General features: G+C 47.9%; 1 protein-coding gene across 6 annotated transcripts in view; it reads right to left on the bottom strand.

Annotated features, from left to right (window-relative positions):
* The window catches only part of KDM6A (lysine demethylase 6A), a 288042-nt gene that overhangs the window by 27279 nt on the left and 242368 nt on the right, over positions 1–18395 (bottom strand). For all 6 annotated transcript variants that reach the window (XM_070944238.1, XM_070944240.1, XM_070944242.1 and 3 more), the window contains 2 exons: positions 15595–15659; positions 12868–12942 (listed from right to left, as the gene is read on the bottom strand). In XM_070944238.1, the coding sequence (XP_070800339.1) occupies positions 12868–12942; positions 15595–15659 (140 nt within the window). The remainder of the gene's footprint in view (positions 1–12867; positions 12943–15594; positions 15660–18395) is intronic.

Genomic DNA, 18395 nt, shown 5'->3' with positions numbered 1-18395 from the left:
ACCTTCCACCTTTAATCTTATTCTGCAAAAATGCATGATTTCAAAGATAACCATTAGTCTAATTCTAGGGAGGACATATTTATTCTTCAGACTGTCAGGGTACTGATGGAGTATGTAAACTGTCCTGATAAATATTACCCACAATGGATAATCAGATGAGAATTTGAGATAGTAATGGATGTGGTTGGCAGCTTGGTGTTCTCTGAAAAATTTATTTCCTGAATGCTCTGGAGAACTTACTCCAGTTATTTTAGATGGAATATAATTTTAAATAAATAATTGTCATCGATTAAGAAAGATGATTTGAGTGAATAAAGGCATTATTTTAAAGGAAAACCAACAATATCTCATTTATACATTGATCGAGAAAAATATTTGAACTGAATTTCTCTTAAGAAAAGAATTTATCTGTTTTGTTCTAGATTCTTTACATATAAAAGCAAAAACATACAACTTTTTAAAAACTAAATCAGGGGTGTCAAACTCAATTTCATTGAAGACTGCATGAGCATTATGGTTGCCCTCAAAGGGTCAGTAGCTGGGTCGCTGCAACTAGATGGGCGTGGCTGACCCAATGCCGCTCACTGGGTATGGCTGACTCGGGACTACTGGGTCGGGATAGAAGGGGCGTTGGTCCTACCTGAGACGCACCTTCTCGTTGGGTGGAGACAGCAGCCAGGATGGGTGTGTTTGTCTGTTAGGTTGATAGACTGAGCCTGTCAAAGTTGCTAAGTCCCGCCCTTGTTACTGGGCAGACCCAGCTTTTGGCGAAGACAAGAAGACAGGCTCGGCGTGTGGGAGGCCAAGCAAGAAAGAAAGGAAATAGGCAGAGAGAGCGCGACCAGACTGGCAAAAGGGAGGGTCTAGCTGCTGTCTCCACCCAATGAGAAGGTGCATCTCAGGTAGGACCAACGCCCCTTCTCCATTGTGGGTGGAGACAGCAGCCAGGATGGGACATACCAAAGATCACTGTCCCTACAGTTGGGGGGGGACCAGGGTGGTCTGAAGAACCCTCCCCCGAGAGAACCCGTTGCAGCACCCTACGACCAAAGGTGGCATCTACTGAAGCACACTTGTCCAGTTTGTAATGCTGGATGAATGGAGAAGGCGAAGTCCATGTTGCCGCCCTGCAGATTTCGAGGAGTGAGGACTGTGTGGCCCAAGCCGCCGATGTCGCAGCGCTGCGGGTAGAATGTGCAGTCAGTTGAGGAGGTCTCGGTAAGGAACGTAGTTCGTAGGCCTTGGCAATCGTCTGCCGAATCCAACGTCCAATGGTCGTTGACAACACCTTGCAACCTAAAGAGACCGGCAGGAAGGAGACAAATAGAGATTCCGTTCTGCGGAAGTCCGCAGTCCGTTTAATGTAAATACGTAGTGACTGCCTGACATCCAGAGAGTGCCACCGCTGTTCGAGTCGGTGAGTCGGGGGAGGGCAAAAGTTGGGCAGGACCAGTTCCTGCATGCGGTGGAAGGTCGTATTGACCTTGGGCACAAAGGTAGGGTCCAGACGGAGTACCACACGATCCACGTGGAACACACAGAGGTCATCCCGGATGGAGAGGGCGGCCATCTCCAAGATGCGGCGAGCCGAGATAATCGCCACCAAAAAAGCAACCTTGCACATTAAGAGGCGCAGGCTAGTTGACCGCAAAGGCTCGTACGGGACACCCGTAAGAGAATTAAAAACAACAGAGAGGTCCCAGGTTGGGTACCAATGCAGAACTGGAGGGCATAGATTGGTAATGCCCCGCAGGAACCGGCGAATCAAGGGGTGCTGTGCCAAGGAGGACAACGATCCGAAGGTAAGTATCGAGGAGATCGCTACCACCTGCCTCTGCAATGTATTAGGAGAAAGCCCCTTGGAGAGGCTCTCTTGAAGGAATATCAGAATAGTGACGATCGAGGCCTGGAGGGGTTGAACCCCGTTCCGATCACACCATGTACAAAAAGCCCGCCAGGTGGCTGAATAAATTCAGTCCGTAGAAGGCCGCCGCGAAGCTTGAATGGTGCGGATCACATCTGCCGGGATGGCGGCATCCCCTAGGGAACACCGCTCAACCGCCAAGTGATCAGACGGAGCCACTGCAGGTCCGGGTGTCTCACACCCCCTTGAGTCAGGGCGTCCTCCGGTTGAGGTAGCTGCCAAGAAGGGGCTACTGACAATGACACTAGGTCTGCAAACCAAGGTCTGCGTGGCCAATGCGGGGCCAGAAGGATGAGTTCCAGCAACAGCTTGCGAATCACTCGGGCAAGCAGGGAGACTGGAGGGAACGCATAGAGCAGCCCTGGTGGCCACGGGGAGCGCAGGGCATCAGTGGCCTCCGCCAGTGGCGACGAGTATCGCGAGATGAAGCATGGAAGCTGAGCATTGTCCTGTCTTGCCCAGGAGTTGTGACAGGACAAGGAGAGACACAGATCTAGCCCGTTCAACCTTAGAAACCAGGGACCTCAAACTATCCTGTCGCTCATGCGAGAGGTAAACCTTCCCAGACACTGAATCTATCAGAGCCCCCAGATGGAGCAAACGAGTGGTAGGGACTAGGTGGCTCTTCTCCAGATTAATGGAGAAGCCATGGACAGGCAGGGTCCGGAGAGTAACCTGCAGATCAGAGGAAGCCTGCTGCGGGGTAGAAGACAAAATGAGGATATTGTCTAAGTAGCACTGTAGACGAACGGATTTAGCCCTGAGGGAAGCTGCCAAAGCAGCCAATACCTTAGTAAAGGTACAAGGGGCGGACGAAAGGCCAAAGGGCAAGGCCCGATACTGGTAATGGCGCCCCCCATAGCAGAACCTAAGGAACCTTCTATGGGAGGGGAGAATGGGAATATGGAGATAGGCCTCAGTGAGGTCTATGGAAGAGAGGAGATCGCCCCTCCGAACACCGTCGAGAATAGATCATAACGACTGCATCTTGAACTTGCAGTATACAACATACCGGTTCAGACGTTTAAGGTCCAGAATAGGTCTCCACTCCCCCCCCCGATGACTTTGGTACAAGAAAAACACGGGAATAAAATCCCGTACCCTGTTCAAACTCAGGGACAGGTTGAATGGCCCTGATTGAAAGGAGATGCTGAACCGCCGAGTCCATAAGGACCATTTCTCGATGTCATTAGAAAGTGGACAGCGTACAAAGAACATTGGAGGAGGAGAGAGAAATTCAATGGCCAACCCAGATCGTAAGGTGGCCAGGACCCAGAACCTTCCCAAACAGGGGCGAAGAGGGCCAATCTGCCCCCTATGGGATGCAGTTAACGACGGCGCCTGGAGAAACGACCTCCTCCCCCTCAAAAGGGCTGTTTGGAAACAAAGGTCCTACCTCTGGATGCACTGTCCTGGGCGCCCCGCTGCCTAGATTGAAAATTCCCCCATGATCTGGCAGAAGGAGCGGCAAAGTGAGCTCCCTCATAGGATCGAGATTGGGAGCGGGACGGGTAGGGATGGAACCTTGACTCCCCTCTATGGAAAACAACCAGAAGAACCTTCCTTTTGTCCTTCGTTTCCATGAGGAAGGCCTCAAGGGGGTCCCCAAATAAATTGGAACCGGCTAAGGGGACTAAAGCCAGATGCCACTTATGCCTGGCATCGGCTTGCCAGTGTCGAAGCCAGACCAATCGATGAGCTGTGATGCAAGAGGCGAGGGACTTCGCCGCAAAGCGAGCGGTTTTCAAAGTAGCGTCCGCCGAAAATTATGTAGCGGCGATGATCTTGTTCAAGTCTTGCCGTACACTGATATCCTCAGAGGTCAAATTCTCCTGCAGTTGTCGGAGCCATAGGAGAGTAGTCCGGTTGAAGAAGGACGCAGTGGACGCCGATCGGATGGCCAGGCGGCACCTTGGTGCGTCCGCTGCAGTACTTGCTCCGCCCAGCGCTCCTCAGGACTGAGACCTTCGTCCGGAGCACCTGGAAACGCAGCATGTGGCAGGAGGGCGGCCACTGGTGCGTCCATGCCTGGGACCTGGAGAATGGAAGTCAGATCCGGCGACACCTTGAAGTTCCATCGGTCCACAGTCGATGGAGTCAGCGCCGAGCCTGGCGAGGACCACTGCTTCTTAATGATGTCCAGAAAGAGGGGGAAAGTAGGAATATAGTCCACCAGCCTGGATGGTTCAGCGAACACGGGGTTCAGAGCCCCTTTGGCCGCAACAGTGGGCGCTGGCGTTGAAGAAGGCGAGCCCAGCTGAGCCGTATTAATGGCCTTGTGGAGTAAAGATTTAAATAAGGCCTGAGGAAAGAGGCCCGTAAATGTGGGCTGGTCCGGCTGGAGGCCCTCATCCTCCAAAAGATCCAGATCCATAGGGTCGTCCCCAGCCTGGGAAGAAGTGCGGCTTGCAATGGAGGAAGCTGGGGAAGCCGAGGCCGCAATGGATAGTGCGTCCTCCTGCAGAACAGTCACTTGAGAAGGAGAGACGGCAGACCAGACCGAAGCTGTTCTGATGCCTGGCAGAAGCTGTGAAGCCAAAGACTGTTGCACTGCTGTCGTGATGATCTGCTGGATTTGATCCGGCAAAAGAAAGGTCTGTTGGTGCGCTGCTGTAGAGCCCAGGTCTGCTGAAGGAGGGGCCGTTGTTGGCTCGAGTGCAGCTGTCAACGAGTCTGGCGCTCGACAGGATTCTTCAGGAAGAACTGGAGCTGGAGCAGCCTCCTGCCCCCACAAACTATTCAGCTGGATCACTACAGGACAGTCCTGAAGAGAAATCTGATCAGGAAGAGTTCCGGAATCAGATGCGTCGGCTGCTCATGAAGATGCGGCGCTAGCCTCTCCAACTGAAGGCTGCAAGCAACCCGCCTTAACACAGAGTTTATTGAGCACTCTATCCCGGCGGGCTTCAGCACGGGAGAGTGCAAAGTGGGAGGAGGACCTATGATGAGACCGAGAGGACCCTAAAGCCATCAGTCTGGAGGAAGGATTAGGAGCCTGGTCCTTCCGTGCGGTCAAGTCCCCTTGGTGATGGGGGCTCTCTGAGCGCCCTGCTTTCCGGCCATGCTTCGATTTGTGGGAAGCCTTGGGCATCCTGCCAATTAGACCCTCCATCAGTGAGCGGGGCAGACAGCAAATGAGTCAGAACTCGAAATGTCAGGAAAGGTGATACCCAATAAGGGATATACTACTGGAGGGCGCAGACCAAAGCCTGGAGGCCTATAGCAAGCGTCAACAGTGCCAAAGCAGATAGACCCAGGGAATAGATATATAGCGAGGCAACGATGGAAGAGGGCAGAACCCCGTGCTAATGGGGTAGCGCAAGACTCCATAACAAATTGCCTGTCACACTGGGTCACTGGCTATGCCGCTAATGGGAGCGCGAAGCTCCACAAAGGCTCCTCAGCTCTCCCACTGCCGCTCAAAACTGCAGGCGCGACAAATGTGCAATAAAGAGGAGCGTGCTTTCTATTAATTTTAATAAAAATTGCCAATTCAATCTATAAAGGCTATCTATCAAAATTAATAGAAAGGATGCAACTTGGAGAACATTTTGTACAATCTATTAAGGCAATATATCAAAAACAAACAGCGCAAATAATAATTAATGGTGGTTTAACAGATAATTTTAATATAGAAAAAGGAACAAGGCAAGGCTGTCCCTTGTCTCCGTTATTGTTTATTTTGACGCTGGAAATTTTATTAAGTAAAATACGTGGGACGGATACAATAAAGGGAATTAAAATTAGACAGCATGAGTACAAGCTACGAGCATTTGCGGATGACCTGGTTGTTACCTTAGCCCAATCGGTACAATCGATTACAGCCTTGATAGATATAATTTGCTCATATGGATATGTATCTGGTTTTAAAATAAATACAGCTAAAACAAAGATAATAGCTAAAAATATGGTTAGAAGCCAGAAAGAAGAGATAGAAAGATTAACAGGATTTGAAATAGTTAAGAAGGTTAATTATTTAGGGGTTTATATTTTGACTGCAAATATGAAATTGTATCAGTATAACTATGAACCGTTATGGCAAAAAATACAGAAAGAAATGGAAAATTGGAAAAAATTACAACTGTCTTTGCTGGGAAGAATAGCCACTGTAAAAATGAATATTTTACCAAAATTTTTATTTCTTTTTCAAATGATACCTATACTTAAGAAAGATGAAAATTTGAAGGAATGGCAGAAGGGCATAAACAAGTTTGTGTGGGCAGAGAAGAAACCGTGAGTTAATCATAAGATAATGCAAGATACTAGAGAAAGAGGTGGTCTTAAAATGCCTAATTTAAGATTGTATTATGAAGCCGTGGCCCTCTCAGCAATTACAGACTGGATAAATTTAATGGAGGAAAAAATATTAAATATTGAAGGATATGGTCTGGTCTACGGCTGGCATGCTTACTTACTGTATGACAAGAAAGTAGATAAGACTTTTAAAAGTCATATATTAAGAAATGCTCTATTGCGTGTCTGGAAAAAGTATAAATATAAATTAAATGATAAGTTACCAATATGGACAGTACCCAGACACGCGATAGAGAACATAAATTTGGAGCAAAAGCAAGATAAGATTACATATAAGGAACTCCTTTATAAGGAAAGAGTCAGATTACAATTAAAATCTATGGAGCAATTAAGAGAAGAAGGAATTATTAGGACTTGGTTTCAGTATGGACAGCTGCAGGCCAGATGGAGAGAAGATAAAAAAACTGGTATTTTGCAACAGGATGAGAATTTGATAAAGCAAATAAGAGATAAAGGTCAAATGCATATAAAAAGGTTGTATAATGTATTAGTGCAGTGGTTCTCAACCTGGGGGTCGAACGGCCATTTCACAGGGGTCGCCAAAGCCCTCTCTCGCCCCCCCCCACGCCTTCACTCACCCTCACCCTCTGCCTCTGTTGGATCGCCCGGTCGCCGTTCACTTACCCCGCCCACTCCCAATCTATTGCTGCCTCCGGAGTCCCAGCTGATGGCTAGAGGGAAAAAAAACTTTAAATTCTTGCCGCGGGGCTTCGAAGAGCTAGCTGCAAAGAGGTAAATTCCTGGAGCAGATTTTTTTCCCTCTAGCTATGCTGAAAAAGCGAAATTGAAAGTAAGCAGGCTGCAACGTGACAAAATGAGGCAGAGAGATTTCTTTTTCTTTTTCCTCACCAAAAAAGGTAGGTGCAAAACTGCAAACAATGGGAAATTTAGGGCAAAAGAGGAGAGTTCCAAGATTTTAAAACACAAAAGAAAAAAAGCTCTATTTAACTACGGAATTGTAATAATTGAGATATTATTAATTGGTTAAGTTGTGATTTGGAGGAATATATGGGGGAAATTATTTGGTTTATTATTATTGGTAAATATAATTAATTGATTTGTAAGAAATTGGATTGCATGGAAATAATTGGAATATTCATGTTCATATTGATTAATATACAAAAAAGATAGTTATATAACTAATTGATTTATATTAAAATGTTGAATTTGTATTAAACAACTGTATTACATAATTAATCAATGTGAGGATGGATATAAAAATAGATGACAATGCGAAGGGGTATAATATAGAATAGAAGGGAAAAATTGAATTTGATTAAGATTAGAGATGAGGATGAAGGGTAATATTGTTTTTTTTAAAAAAATAGATGAGGAATAAATATGGTAAAAAGGAAATATAGAAATTGTAAATTTAATTGAAATGACTAAATACTGTGTTGGAAAAAATATCCTCCTGTGTTCTGCTCCAAGTGGGGAAAAAGACACTGGAAACATGGAGACTGCTTGGAAAGATGGTTTAATGGTGGACAGGATCACATGGCTTGATGGGGCCCATTGTGTTAGTTTCTGTTGCTATTGTGTTGCAAATGTCCTTTGACAAAGGATTGACTTTCTGCCTCTGGCCCATTAACAAAGGGTGGGGGGCAGGAAGGTGGGAGCTGCTTTGTCTGTAAAATATGCTTCTCCATTTCTCATCCAGGTAGGGAAATATAATATTCTGCCTTTTTAATATTTCCCAAAATATTTCATTCTTCTAGGAAAGGGGTGGGTGCTAACCTCCTACAACTGTTTAAATTTGTGAACCGGCCAAATACTCTGTTCAAAGAAAATACGTTGTATGTTTGTATGTGTGTTTCTAATTATTGCTATTTATTGCTATTTGTTCTCTTTTATTCTTTAAAGTTTAACAATTCATCCTTTATCTTAATATCTTAATATTTGTTTGGGGTTGGCTTTCTTCCCTTTCATCTTTTTTATTGTACAGCAATTTTTCTCCTCAAACCTACCACCTCTGTCTTTTCTTTCTTACTTACTTTCTCTTCCCCCCTCTTCTTCTTCTCCCTACTTCCTCTTTCTTTCTCTTTCTCCTCCTCTCTTCCTCCCTCTCTTACCTTCACTCCTACTCTAATTTCCCTTCCCTTCCTTCATCCCTCTCTATTGCTGTATCCTTTTATGCATATGGACTACTCAGAGGGCTGAAAAAGTTATTTTTGACTGGTCCTCGCACTTTTGACCAGTCCTCGAACTTACGACTGTCCTCACAATTTACGTATTTGCGCTATCTTGTCACCATGGTGAAGAGAAGCAGTTGTGAAATGAGTGACACGGTTGTTAAGAACGGTACAATGGGCATAAATGATGACCAGTCATAACTGCGAAGACCGGTCAAAAGTGCGAGGACCTGTCAGAAATCACATTTTTCAGCCCTCTGGGTAGTCCTTTTGTGCACAGGGACTACTCAGAGGGCTGAAAAAGTTATTTTTGACTGGTCCTCGCACTTTTGACCAGTCCTCGAATTTACGACTGTCCTCACATTTTACGTTTTTTGCCCTATCTTATACCATGTTGAAGAGAAGCAATTGTGAAATGAGTGACATGGTTGTTAAGAATGCTGCACAGGCATAAATGTGAGGATGGTCATAAGTGTGAGGACCAGTCAAAAGTGCGAGGACCTGTCAGAAATGACTTTTTTCAGCCCTCTGAGTAGTCCCTATACATATAGCCATGGCCACCCGGTCACATGACCTCCAAGCCACCCACAAAATAAGCCACACCCACAGAACCGGTAGTAAAAAAATTTAGAGCCCACCCTTGGTTGGGGGTCACCACAACATGAGGAACTGTATTAAAGGGTCGCGGCATTAGGAAGGTTGAGAACCACTGTATTAGTGGAAATAGATTCAGAAACAGAGCTAGTTAAGGACTGTATGATAAAATGGGCACAGAATATAGGTGAACCAATAATGATGGAAACATGGGAAAAGATATGGGTTAGAAATGTAAGATTTACACAAGCTCAAAATTTAAGAGAGAACTTTTATAAAATGTTTTATAGATGGCATTTAGACCCAAAAAAACTAGCCTGTATGTATCCAAATTTGCAACCTAAGTGCTGGCGATGTGAGTGTGAAGATGCTACATATTTTCATATATGGTGGACATGTAAAAAAATTAAGGCTTTTTGGATAAAAATATGGTGGATTATTCAAAATATTTTAAGCAAAAAAATTAAATTTACACCACAGTTCTTTCTGCTGGGAATAGTTACGGATTGTACTGTAATAGAGACGAAATTGGTTTTGAATTTAATAACAGCTGCCAGGTTACTGGTGGCACAGTACTGGAAGAAGGAAGATCCACCCACCATTGAGGAATGGACACTAAAAGTTGTGCATTTGGCTGAGATGGCAAAAATTTCATCATATCTTAAAGACCATTCAAATGAAAGATACATATCGGAATGGAGAAGATGGATTGACTACATACAAAAGAAGTATCCGAATAAGAAGATTCATATAGCTTATGAATGTAATATTTTTAAGTAGTTTATGTTTATAGTTTTTTGAGTTACAAGGAGTTAAAGATCTAGGGAAAATATGAATGCAATAATTTGTTAGCATATTTTAGTTTTACATTTGTGAATGTCTATATCCTGTGCTTGTTCTGGGAAGTCTAGGGAGGGGGGCAAGGGGGGGAAGGGTGGGGGGGAGAAAATGTTTGTATTTCTTATAAAACTTTTCAATAAAAAATAAATAAATAAAAAATAAAGAGGAGCGTGAAGCGTTGCCAGGGAGCGCGAAGCTCCACCAAGGCTCAATTCTCCCCGCTGGCGCTCAGACCGCTGGCGCAAAAACATGCAGCGAAGGGGCGCGGGAAGCGCTGACAAGGCTGATCTTCGCACCAAAAAAGGTTGCCAGCGGTGTGCGAATCTTCATTGCAGCCGACCTAGCTGCTCTTGGCTAGGCGCGCAACCAGCCACAGTCGGGGGCGCAAAGCTCTGCTAGATGGCTCGGTGCAATTCAAATTGCAATGGTAAGCTCCAAAGTTGGCTGGGATGACAGCAACGGCAAGGCAAAGGGCAGGCAGTTGGAAAGAGAAAATGGCCGCTCGTAGATGTGTCCGGGAGTGTGAAAAACTCCGGAATATGGTCTGAGGGAGCAAAAGGCCTGAACAAGTCTATAGCCGCCCACATGGGAGCGCGAAGCTCCACGATCCCTCCAAAGGTGTCCTCAGGTGGTAATAGGTGGGATGGTGGCAAAAGAGAGGGAAAAACCTCCCCAAATAACAGGCAAGCCCGTTACAAATAACAGGCAAGCCAGTTTACCAATGAAATTGAAATCCAAGAACAGTCCAAGTCAGAAACCAGCAATCATAGCCAGGATTAGAAACCAGATGACAGGAATAGTCAAGAAATAGATAGAAAAAGGCCAGACGAACAGTCCCACACGCCTGTCTAGGCTGACAGACTGAGCCAAAAGCTGGGTCTGCCCAGTAACAAGGGTGGGACTTAGCAACTTTGACAGGCTCAGTCTATCAACCTAACAGATGAGCACACCCATCCTGGCTGCTGTCTCCACTCACAATGGAGAACCAGTCGCACCAGCTAACTTGATGTGGGGATAATTCGGTGCCCTACAAGCTCCTCCCCCCGCCCCCCCCCCAATTGCTGGCAGTCAAGTGCATCTGCACGTGCTCACACACATGCACACATTCCAAGTTTGGGGACTTTTATCCAGAAAGGAGAGGGCCTTCTCCCCAAGTCCAGGCATGATTCACAGTTTGTAAACGCAGATGTGGATAAAAGTCTCCAAGCTTAGAATGAGGTGAGCAAGAGGCAGCAGGGGAGCAGTTAGGGTTGCACAAGGGAGGCTGGCCCTTCTCGAAAGGGAATCCCTGTTTCTAATCGTGGTAAGGATGCTGGCTTGTTGGGGCAGCCTTCCCTCATGCAGCTCCCCCGCCACACCCTCCTCTTCTCCAGAGATCTGTCAAGGCAGAAGTTGGACTCGGAGGAAACTGCTTCCTACAAACTTTCTCCTCCACACTTCCACATGAAGCAGTGTTGTCCTCTGCCTCCTGTGGGGGGCCAGCCAAGGCTGGAAGGGGTATCTGGAGGTCTCCAGTGGAGGAAGGTGACACCAGGATGAGCACCAAAGCCTAGTCCACCAAAGGAGCCTCACTGTGTCTCTCAGGCCATGTAGAGGACCCCTAGATGGCAGTGGGGGCAAGCACCCAGCTCGGCCCTTGAGCTCCCGGGGCACTGGGACCCTACAGCCCAGCCCAGCCCACTCTTCCCCAAGGGGGCACACAGCTGCCCTTACCTCCTTTTCAAGGCTGTTGCTGCTATGCTTGCTCTCTTTGGCCAGGTTGCTCATGGTGGTTGCGGGAGGACAAAGTGTGTGAGTCAGAGGGAGACTCATTCCCTCTCCCTGCGAGGAGACTCAGTGTTGTAACCAAAGCAACCTCAGTGATAGGATGGGAAACCACCAGGAGAGGCCAGGAGGAAGAACAAGAGGATGGCAAAAGGGCAGCAGGGTTGCTGGTGGCCAAGTGCTAAGGCAGAACTTCCCTCAGACCCACCCTCTCTCTCATTCCAATCTCCCTCTTTACTTCCTTCCTTCCTTCCTGTTTCCCTGCCTTCCTCCTTCTCATTCCCATCTCCCTCCTTCCTTCTTTCTCATTCCTGTCTTCCTTCCTTCCTTCCTTCCTTCCTTCCTTCCTTCCCTCCCTCCCTCTCGTCTTCTCAATCCCATCTTCCTTCCTCCCCTTTTTTTCCTGCCTTCCTCCTTCTCATTTCCATCTCCTTCCTTCCTTCCTTCCCACTCAGGAAGGGACAAAGGGAGGGGAAGAGATTGGCAAGGCTTCCAGTGGCTGTGCCACCAGCGGTTGTGGCTTTCCCACACAGGGGTGGGGGCGATCCCAGTGAAAGGGAAGCCTCATGGGCTGAGTGGTCAGGCCAGCGAGTGGGCCATGGAGGTGCTGGTGTGGGCATGGCACTGATCTATAACTTGGTAGCAGCCATCCGGAATGCAGTCAGCCTTAGATCTGACCCGCATGGCCACCCTGGAGCGAGTACAGGAGGAGGTGAGCGTGCGGGAGCCAATATCCAGGGTGAAAGGGAAGCACTCAGAAGGCAGTCATCCTGTGGGGTAAGACGGTCATCAGGGACACCAGACCCCACGTGCTCACCGCCTCCTGTGTGTGCACCCAGGGGGCAGGGTGGCCCCTCACTGGCTCTAGGGCAGCCCTGCAGATCTAAGGCTGACTGCATTCTAGCCTGGATGGCCGTCACCAAGTGGTAGATCAGTGCCCAGCTGGCCTGCGCCGGGTCCTGGTCCTTTGCTGTCTCTAGGGTGGCCCCGCGGACCAGATCTAACTACATCGCTGGCCAGATCTAGCCTGTGGGCCTTGTGTTTGGCATGTCTGAACTAAACTGTCTTACACTGAGTATTGTAACTGTAGCAGAATTTGCAACACAATATTAGAAACAAATGATGTACAAAACAGGCTGTTTAATTAAGTAGATTTTTGTATTTTAAAAAGATGCTAATAACCATCACTGTAATCAAAATGCTTAAAATAATGAAGCCAAATATACTTGGGAACATAATCTAAGAAAAAAATGGTAATAAAAGGAAGGTGTTTAATATTGTATATGTGGCTTTACTTACTTCTTGTCATCTGATAAATCAACATTGGTCCCAAACTTGATAGTTTTAAAAGGTCCCCTTTTCCTCTTCCCAGAACTGTAAATTAAAAGACAAAATAAGACATCAATAAATATATTTCGTTTTTTATTTTAAAATATTTTAAATAAATTATTTTAAAATCTTTGAGTACTACCTTATAGTATACATACATTTGAAAAGACAGGTTTTAATAATTTATTTTGGGTATTGAATCAGACAAAGAATGCAATGAAACAATGCATTAAGACAGAGATTATGTATTTTTAGCAAACCTTCCCCCCCACCCCCCAAACATATAAATTTAAACTGGCTTAAATGTTTACTAAGCTATTGATAATTAATAGATTTTAGTTCTGTTAGATGAAATAAAGCCTCTACCAGATCAGTAGTTACATTGTTATGAAGCATTTATTCATGCACCAATTAACTGCAAGCTTAAAAATTATATGTATTTGGTCTAGTGGTGCAGTTTGGTCTAACACAGGGGTGTCAAATTCAATTTTATTGAGGGCTGCATCAGCATTATGGTTGTCCTCAAAGGACCAGTACCCGGGTCACCGTGACTAGGTGGACGTGGCCAGCTCAACGCCACTTACTGGGCATGGTTAATTCGGGACAGCCGGTCAGAACAGAACAAATCGCACCAGCTAACTAGACATGGGGACAACTCAGTGACTCACAAGCACTGCGCCTCCCCAAACTGCTGGCAGCCAAGCACATGCACACACAGACCACATTCCAAGTTTTGGGACTTTTATCCAGAGGAAGGAGAGGGCCTTCTCCCCAAGTCCAGGCATGATTGGCAGTTTGTAAGCTCAGATGTGGGTATAAAAGTTTTCAAGCTTGGAATGGTGTGTTTTTGTGTGTGTGCGTGTGCGTGCGCACAGCATTTCAAAGGATATGTTCTTCTCCCAATCCTAGACATCGTTGGCATTTCCCTGTCTGGTGCCTCCTTCCAGCAAAGCAGGAGGTGGAGGACGACGCTGCTGCGTGTGGAAGCGCAGAGGAGAAAGTTTGCAGAAAGCAGTTTCCTCCGAGTCTAACTTCTGCTTTGACAGATCTCTGGAGAACAGGAGGGTGTGGCGGGGGAGCTGCCTGAGAGAAGGGTGCCCCAATAGGCTAGCATTACCACTATTAGAAACAGGGATTCCCTTTCGAGAACGGCCAGCCTCTCTTGTGCAACCTAACTGCTCCCCTGCCACCTCTTGCTCACCCCATTCCAAGTTTGGAGATTTTTATTCACATCTGAGCTTACAAACTGCGAATCATGCCTGGAGAAAAGGAGGAGGCAGGGTAGCAGTGCTCCCTGGTCCTGCACAAGAGAGGCTGGCCCTTCTCAAAAGGGAATTCCCATTTCCAAAAATGTGTGATAAGGATGCTGTTGGGGCAGCCTTCTCTCACGCAGCTCCCCGCCATCCACTCTTCTTCTGAACTTCTGTCAAGGCAGAAGTTGGACTTGGAGGAAACTGCTTCCTGCAAACTTTCTCCTCCAAGCTTCCACACACAGCAGCATTGTCCTCCGCCTCCTGTGGGGGATCAGGCAAGGCTGGAAAGAGGGATCTGGAGGTTTCCAGCGGAGGAAGGTGACACCAGGGCAAGCGCCAAAGCCTAGTCCATCAGAGGAGCCTCACTGTCCCTCTCAGGCCCTACGCAGAGGACCCCTGGATGGTGATATGGGCTGCCCAGAGCCCTGGGCAGCAGAGGGCAAGCGCCCAGCCCAGCTCTTGAGCTCCTGGGGCACCAGGACCCTGCAGTCCAGCCCAGCCCTCCTGAGGGGCGCCCAACTATGCTTACCTCCTTTTCAAGGCTGTTGCTGCTATGCTTGCTCTCCTTGGCCAGGTTGCTCATGGTGGGTGCGGGAATGCAAGATGCGTGGTTCAGAGGGAGTCCCATGGGAGGAGACTCAGTGTTGTAACCAAAGCAACCTCAGTGATAGGATGGGAGACCACCAGGAGAGGCTAGGAGGAGGGGCAAGGGGATGGCAAAAGGGCAGCAGGACTGCTGGTGGCCAAGTGCTAAGGCAGGACTTCCCTCAGACCCTCCTCCATCTCATTCCAATCTCCCCCTCCCTCCCCTGCTTCTCCTTCCTTCCTTCCTTCCTTCCTTCCTTCCTTCCTTTCCTTCCTTCCTTCCTTCCTTCCTTCCTTCCTTCCTTCCCTCCCTCCCTCCCTCCCTCCCTCTCCTCCACGCCTAGGAAGGGAGCAGGGGAGGGGAGAGGTTGGCAGTGCTGCCCGTGGCCGTGGCTTTTCCACATTGGGGCAGGACCGTGGGCAGTCCCGGTGAAAGGGAAGTGCTAGCTGGCTACAAGGCTGTGCGGGAAGTGGACCATGGAGGTGCTGGTGGTGGGCGCAGTGCTAATTTACAACTTTGTGGTGGCCATTCAGGCCAGAATGCGGTCAGCCTTAGAAGTGGCCCATGAGGGTCTTATTTAACTGTGAAATTGCAGATATTATTTTTAAAACTAAAAAATTATTTTTCCTGTCTTTAATCAGATTTAAAACCTTTATGAGGCACTGCCTGCCCAAACAGTTTCATTGATATTTTTTTTCTTTCTAAATGACTCCAGCAATATGAAAACTATTTTATATACTTGAGTGCACTTGTAGTAAGTTGTAGCAACATAATCACATACAGAAGAAACAGAATATACAAAGGAAATTAGTATGACAGGATAAGGAAATTAAACAGAGTAAAACACTATATACTCACTTATCCGAAGATGTTGACTCACTATCTGAATGGTCCTTATGATGACTCTTTTTTTCATTTTCCTCCTGCAAATGTCATATAATTTAATACAATTTTTTTAGTCTACACAAATATACAGTATATGTACAATGTAAAGTACCTATAAATATTTCTAAGATAAACATATTCAATTCACTTCTACTGTTATAATCAATATCTTATCTTCCAGCCATTAACTCTATTCATGAAGGATTAGTTTTCAATGTATGTATTTATTTATTTATTTAATTTTATTTCTATACCGCCCTTCTCCTGCGGGACTCAGGGCGGTGTACAGCCAAGATAAAAACATAGCATATAAAATTTAAAAACATTTTAAAAACAATTAAATAATTTTGGCCCAAGTTTAAAACAACCCAATTAAAACCAAATTAAAATTAAAAACTGAGAGGATGGGATCAAGCCAGCCCAGCTAGATGGAATAAGTGTGTTTTCAGGGCCCGACGAAAAGTCCGGAGGTCTGATATCGTGCGTATCTCAGGGGGCAGGTCATTCCAGAGGGCAGGTGCTGCCACAGAGAAGGCTCTCCCCCTGGGGGTCGCCAGCCGGCATTGTCTGGCCGACAGCACCCTGAGGAGGCCCTCCCTGTGCAAGCGAACCGGCCGGTGGGAGGCTATTGGCGGCAGAAGGCGGTCTCGCAAATACCCCGGCCCTAAGCCATGGAGCGCTTTAAAGGTGGTCACCAACACCTTGAAGCGCACCCGGAAGACCACAGGAAGCCAGTGCAGCTCGCGCAGGAGAGGTGTTATATGTGAGCGCCCCGTCACTCCCATAATCCCCCGCGCGGCCGCATTCTGGACCAACTGCAGCCTCCGGGTGCACCCCAAGGGGAGCCCCATGTAGAGAGCATTGCAGTAGTCCAGGCGGGAAGTGACGAGTGCTTGAGTGACCATGCGTAGGGAGTCCAGATCCAGAAAGGGACGCAACTGACGTATCAGGCGAACCTGATAAAAATCCCCCCTGGCCACGGCCGTCATATGCTCTTCTAAAGACAGCCGTGCGTCAAGGAGGACGCCTAAGTTGCGAGCCCTCTCCGTGGGGGCCAATGATTCGCCCCCAATAGCCAGCGATGGCACCAGCTGGCTATATCGGGACGCCGGAAGCCACAGCCACTCGGTCTTGGAAGGGTTGAGTCGGAGCCTGTTTCTCCCCATCCAGGCCCGCACGGCCTCCGGGCACTGGGACATCACTTCAAGGGCATCGTTGGGGTGGCCTGGGGTGGAGATGTACAGCTGGGTGTCGTCAGCATACTGATGGAACTCCACCCCAAAGCCACGGATGATCTCATCCAGTGGATTTACATAAATGTTGAACAGAAGGGGCGAGAGGATCGACCCTTGTGGCACCCCACAAACAAGGCGCCTCGGGGTCGACCGCTGCCCCCATCAACACGGATTGCGACCGGTCAGAGAGGTAGGAGGAGAACCACCGCAAAACGGTGCCCCCCACCCCCAACCCCTTCAACCGGTGCAACATGATACCATGGTCGATGGTATCAAAAGCTGATGATAGATCTAACAGGACCAGGATAGAGGAACAACCCCTATCCCGAGCCCTCCAGAGATCATCCACCAACGCGACCAATGCAGTTTCTGTGCTGTGCCCAGGCTGGAAGCCGGACTGGAGCGGGTCTAGATAGACAGCTTCATCCAGGTACCGGGGAAGCTGCCGCGCCACCACACTCTCAACAACCTTCACAACGAAGCAAAGGTTGGAGACTGGAAGATAGTTAGCCAAAATAGCCGGATCCAGAGAGGGCTTCTTGAGGAGGGGCCTCACCACCACTTCTTTCAAAGAGGCCAGCAGGACACCCTCACTCAAGGAAACGTTAACAATCCTCTGGAGCCAGCCTCATGTAACCTCCCGAGAAGCCAGTACCAACCAGGAGGGACACGGGTCCAATAAACATGTGGTCGCGTTCAGCCGTCCCAGGATCCTGTCCACATCCTCGGGAGCCATAGGATCAAACTCCTCCCAGATAACACTCTCAAGACCTGCCTCAGTCATCCCGTCTGGACTTACCCAGTCAGAGGCCAGGCCATCCCAAATCTGAGCGATCTTGTCATACAGATACTGCACAAAATCCTCAGCTCGAACCTGCAAGGGATCATCCCGCGCTTCCAGATGGAGGAGGGAGTGGGTCACCCTAAACAGGGTGGCTGGGTGATTCTCTGATGACGCGATAAGAGCGGCAAAATAGCTAGATTTCATCGCTTTTATTGCCACTAGGTAGGTCTTAATATGAGACCTCACCAGTGTTCGGTCGGATTCGGAGCGGCTGGTCCTCCAACTACTCTCCAGGTATCTTTTCCGGAGCTTCATCTCCCTCAGCTCCTCGGAGAACCAAGGAGCTAGGTGAGTTTGGTGCCGGGTCAGAGGCCGCAAAGGCACGACGCGGTCCAAAGCCCCGGTGGCCGCACTATCCCAGGCGGCCATCAGGTCTTCAGCCGAGTCATGAGCCAGAGTCTCAGGAAATGGCCCAAGCTCCATCTGGAACCTATCAGGATCCATCAGGCGCCTGGGGCGGAACCACCTGGTCGGTCCCGCCTCCCTGCAGCGAGGTGCAGCGGTTAGAAAGTCCAGTCGAAGAAGTGAGTGGTCAGACCATGACAAGGGTTCGATGACTATATCCCCTGTATCAAGGCCACTCGACCACTGACCAGAGACAAAAACTAACTCCAGAGTGTGTCCACCTATGTGAGTAGGGTGATGAATTAACTGAGTAAGGTCCATGGCCATCATGGAAGCCATGAACTCTCGAG

Source organism: Pituophis catenifer, unplaced genomic scaffold (genome assembly GCF_029215685.1).
Source record: "Pituophis catenifer annectens isolate HBS135680 unplaced genomic scaffold, rPitCat1.0.hap2 SCAF_4, whole genome shotgun sequence".
Taxonomy (NCBI): Eukaryota; Metazoa; Chordata; class Lepidosauria; order Squamata; family Colubridae; genus Pituophis; species Pituophis catenifer.
This window is presented reverse-complemented; position numbering and strand designations above follow the sequence as displayed.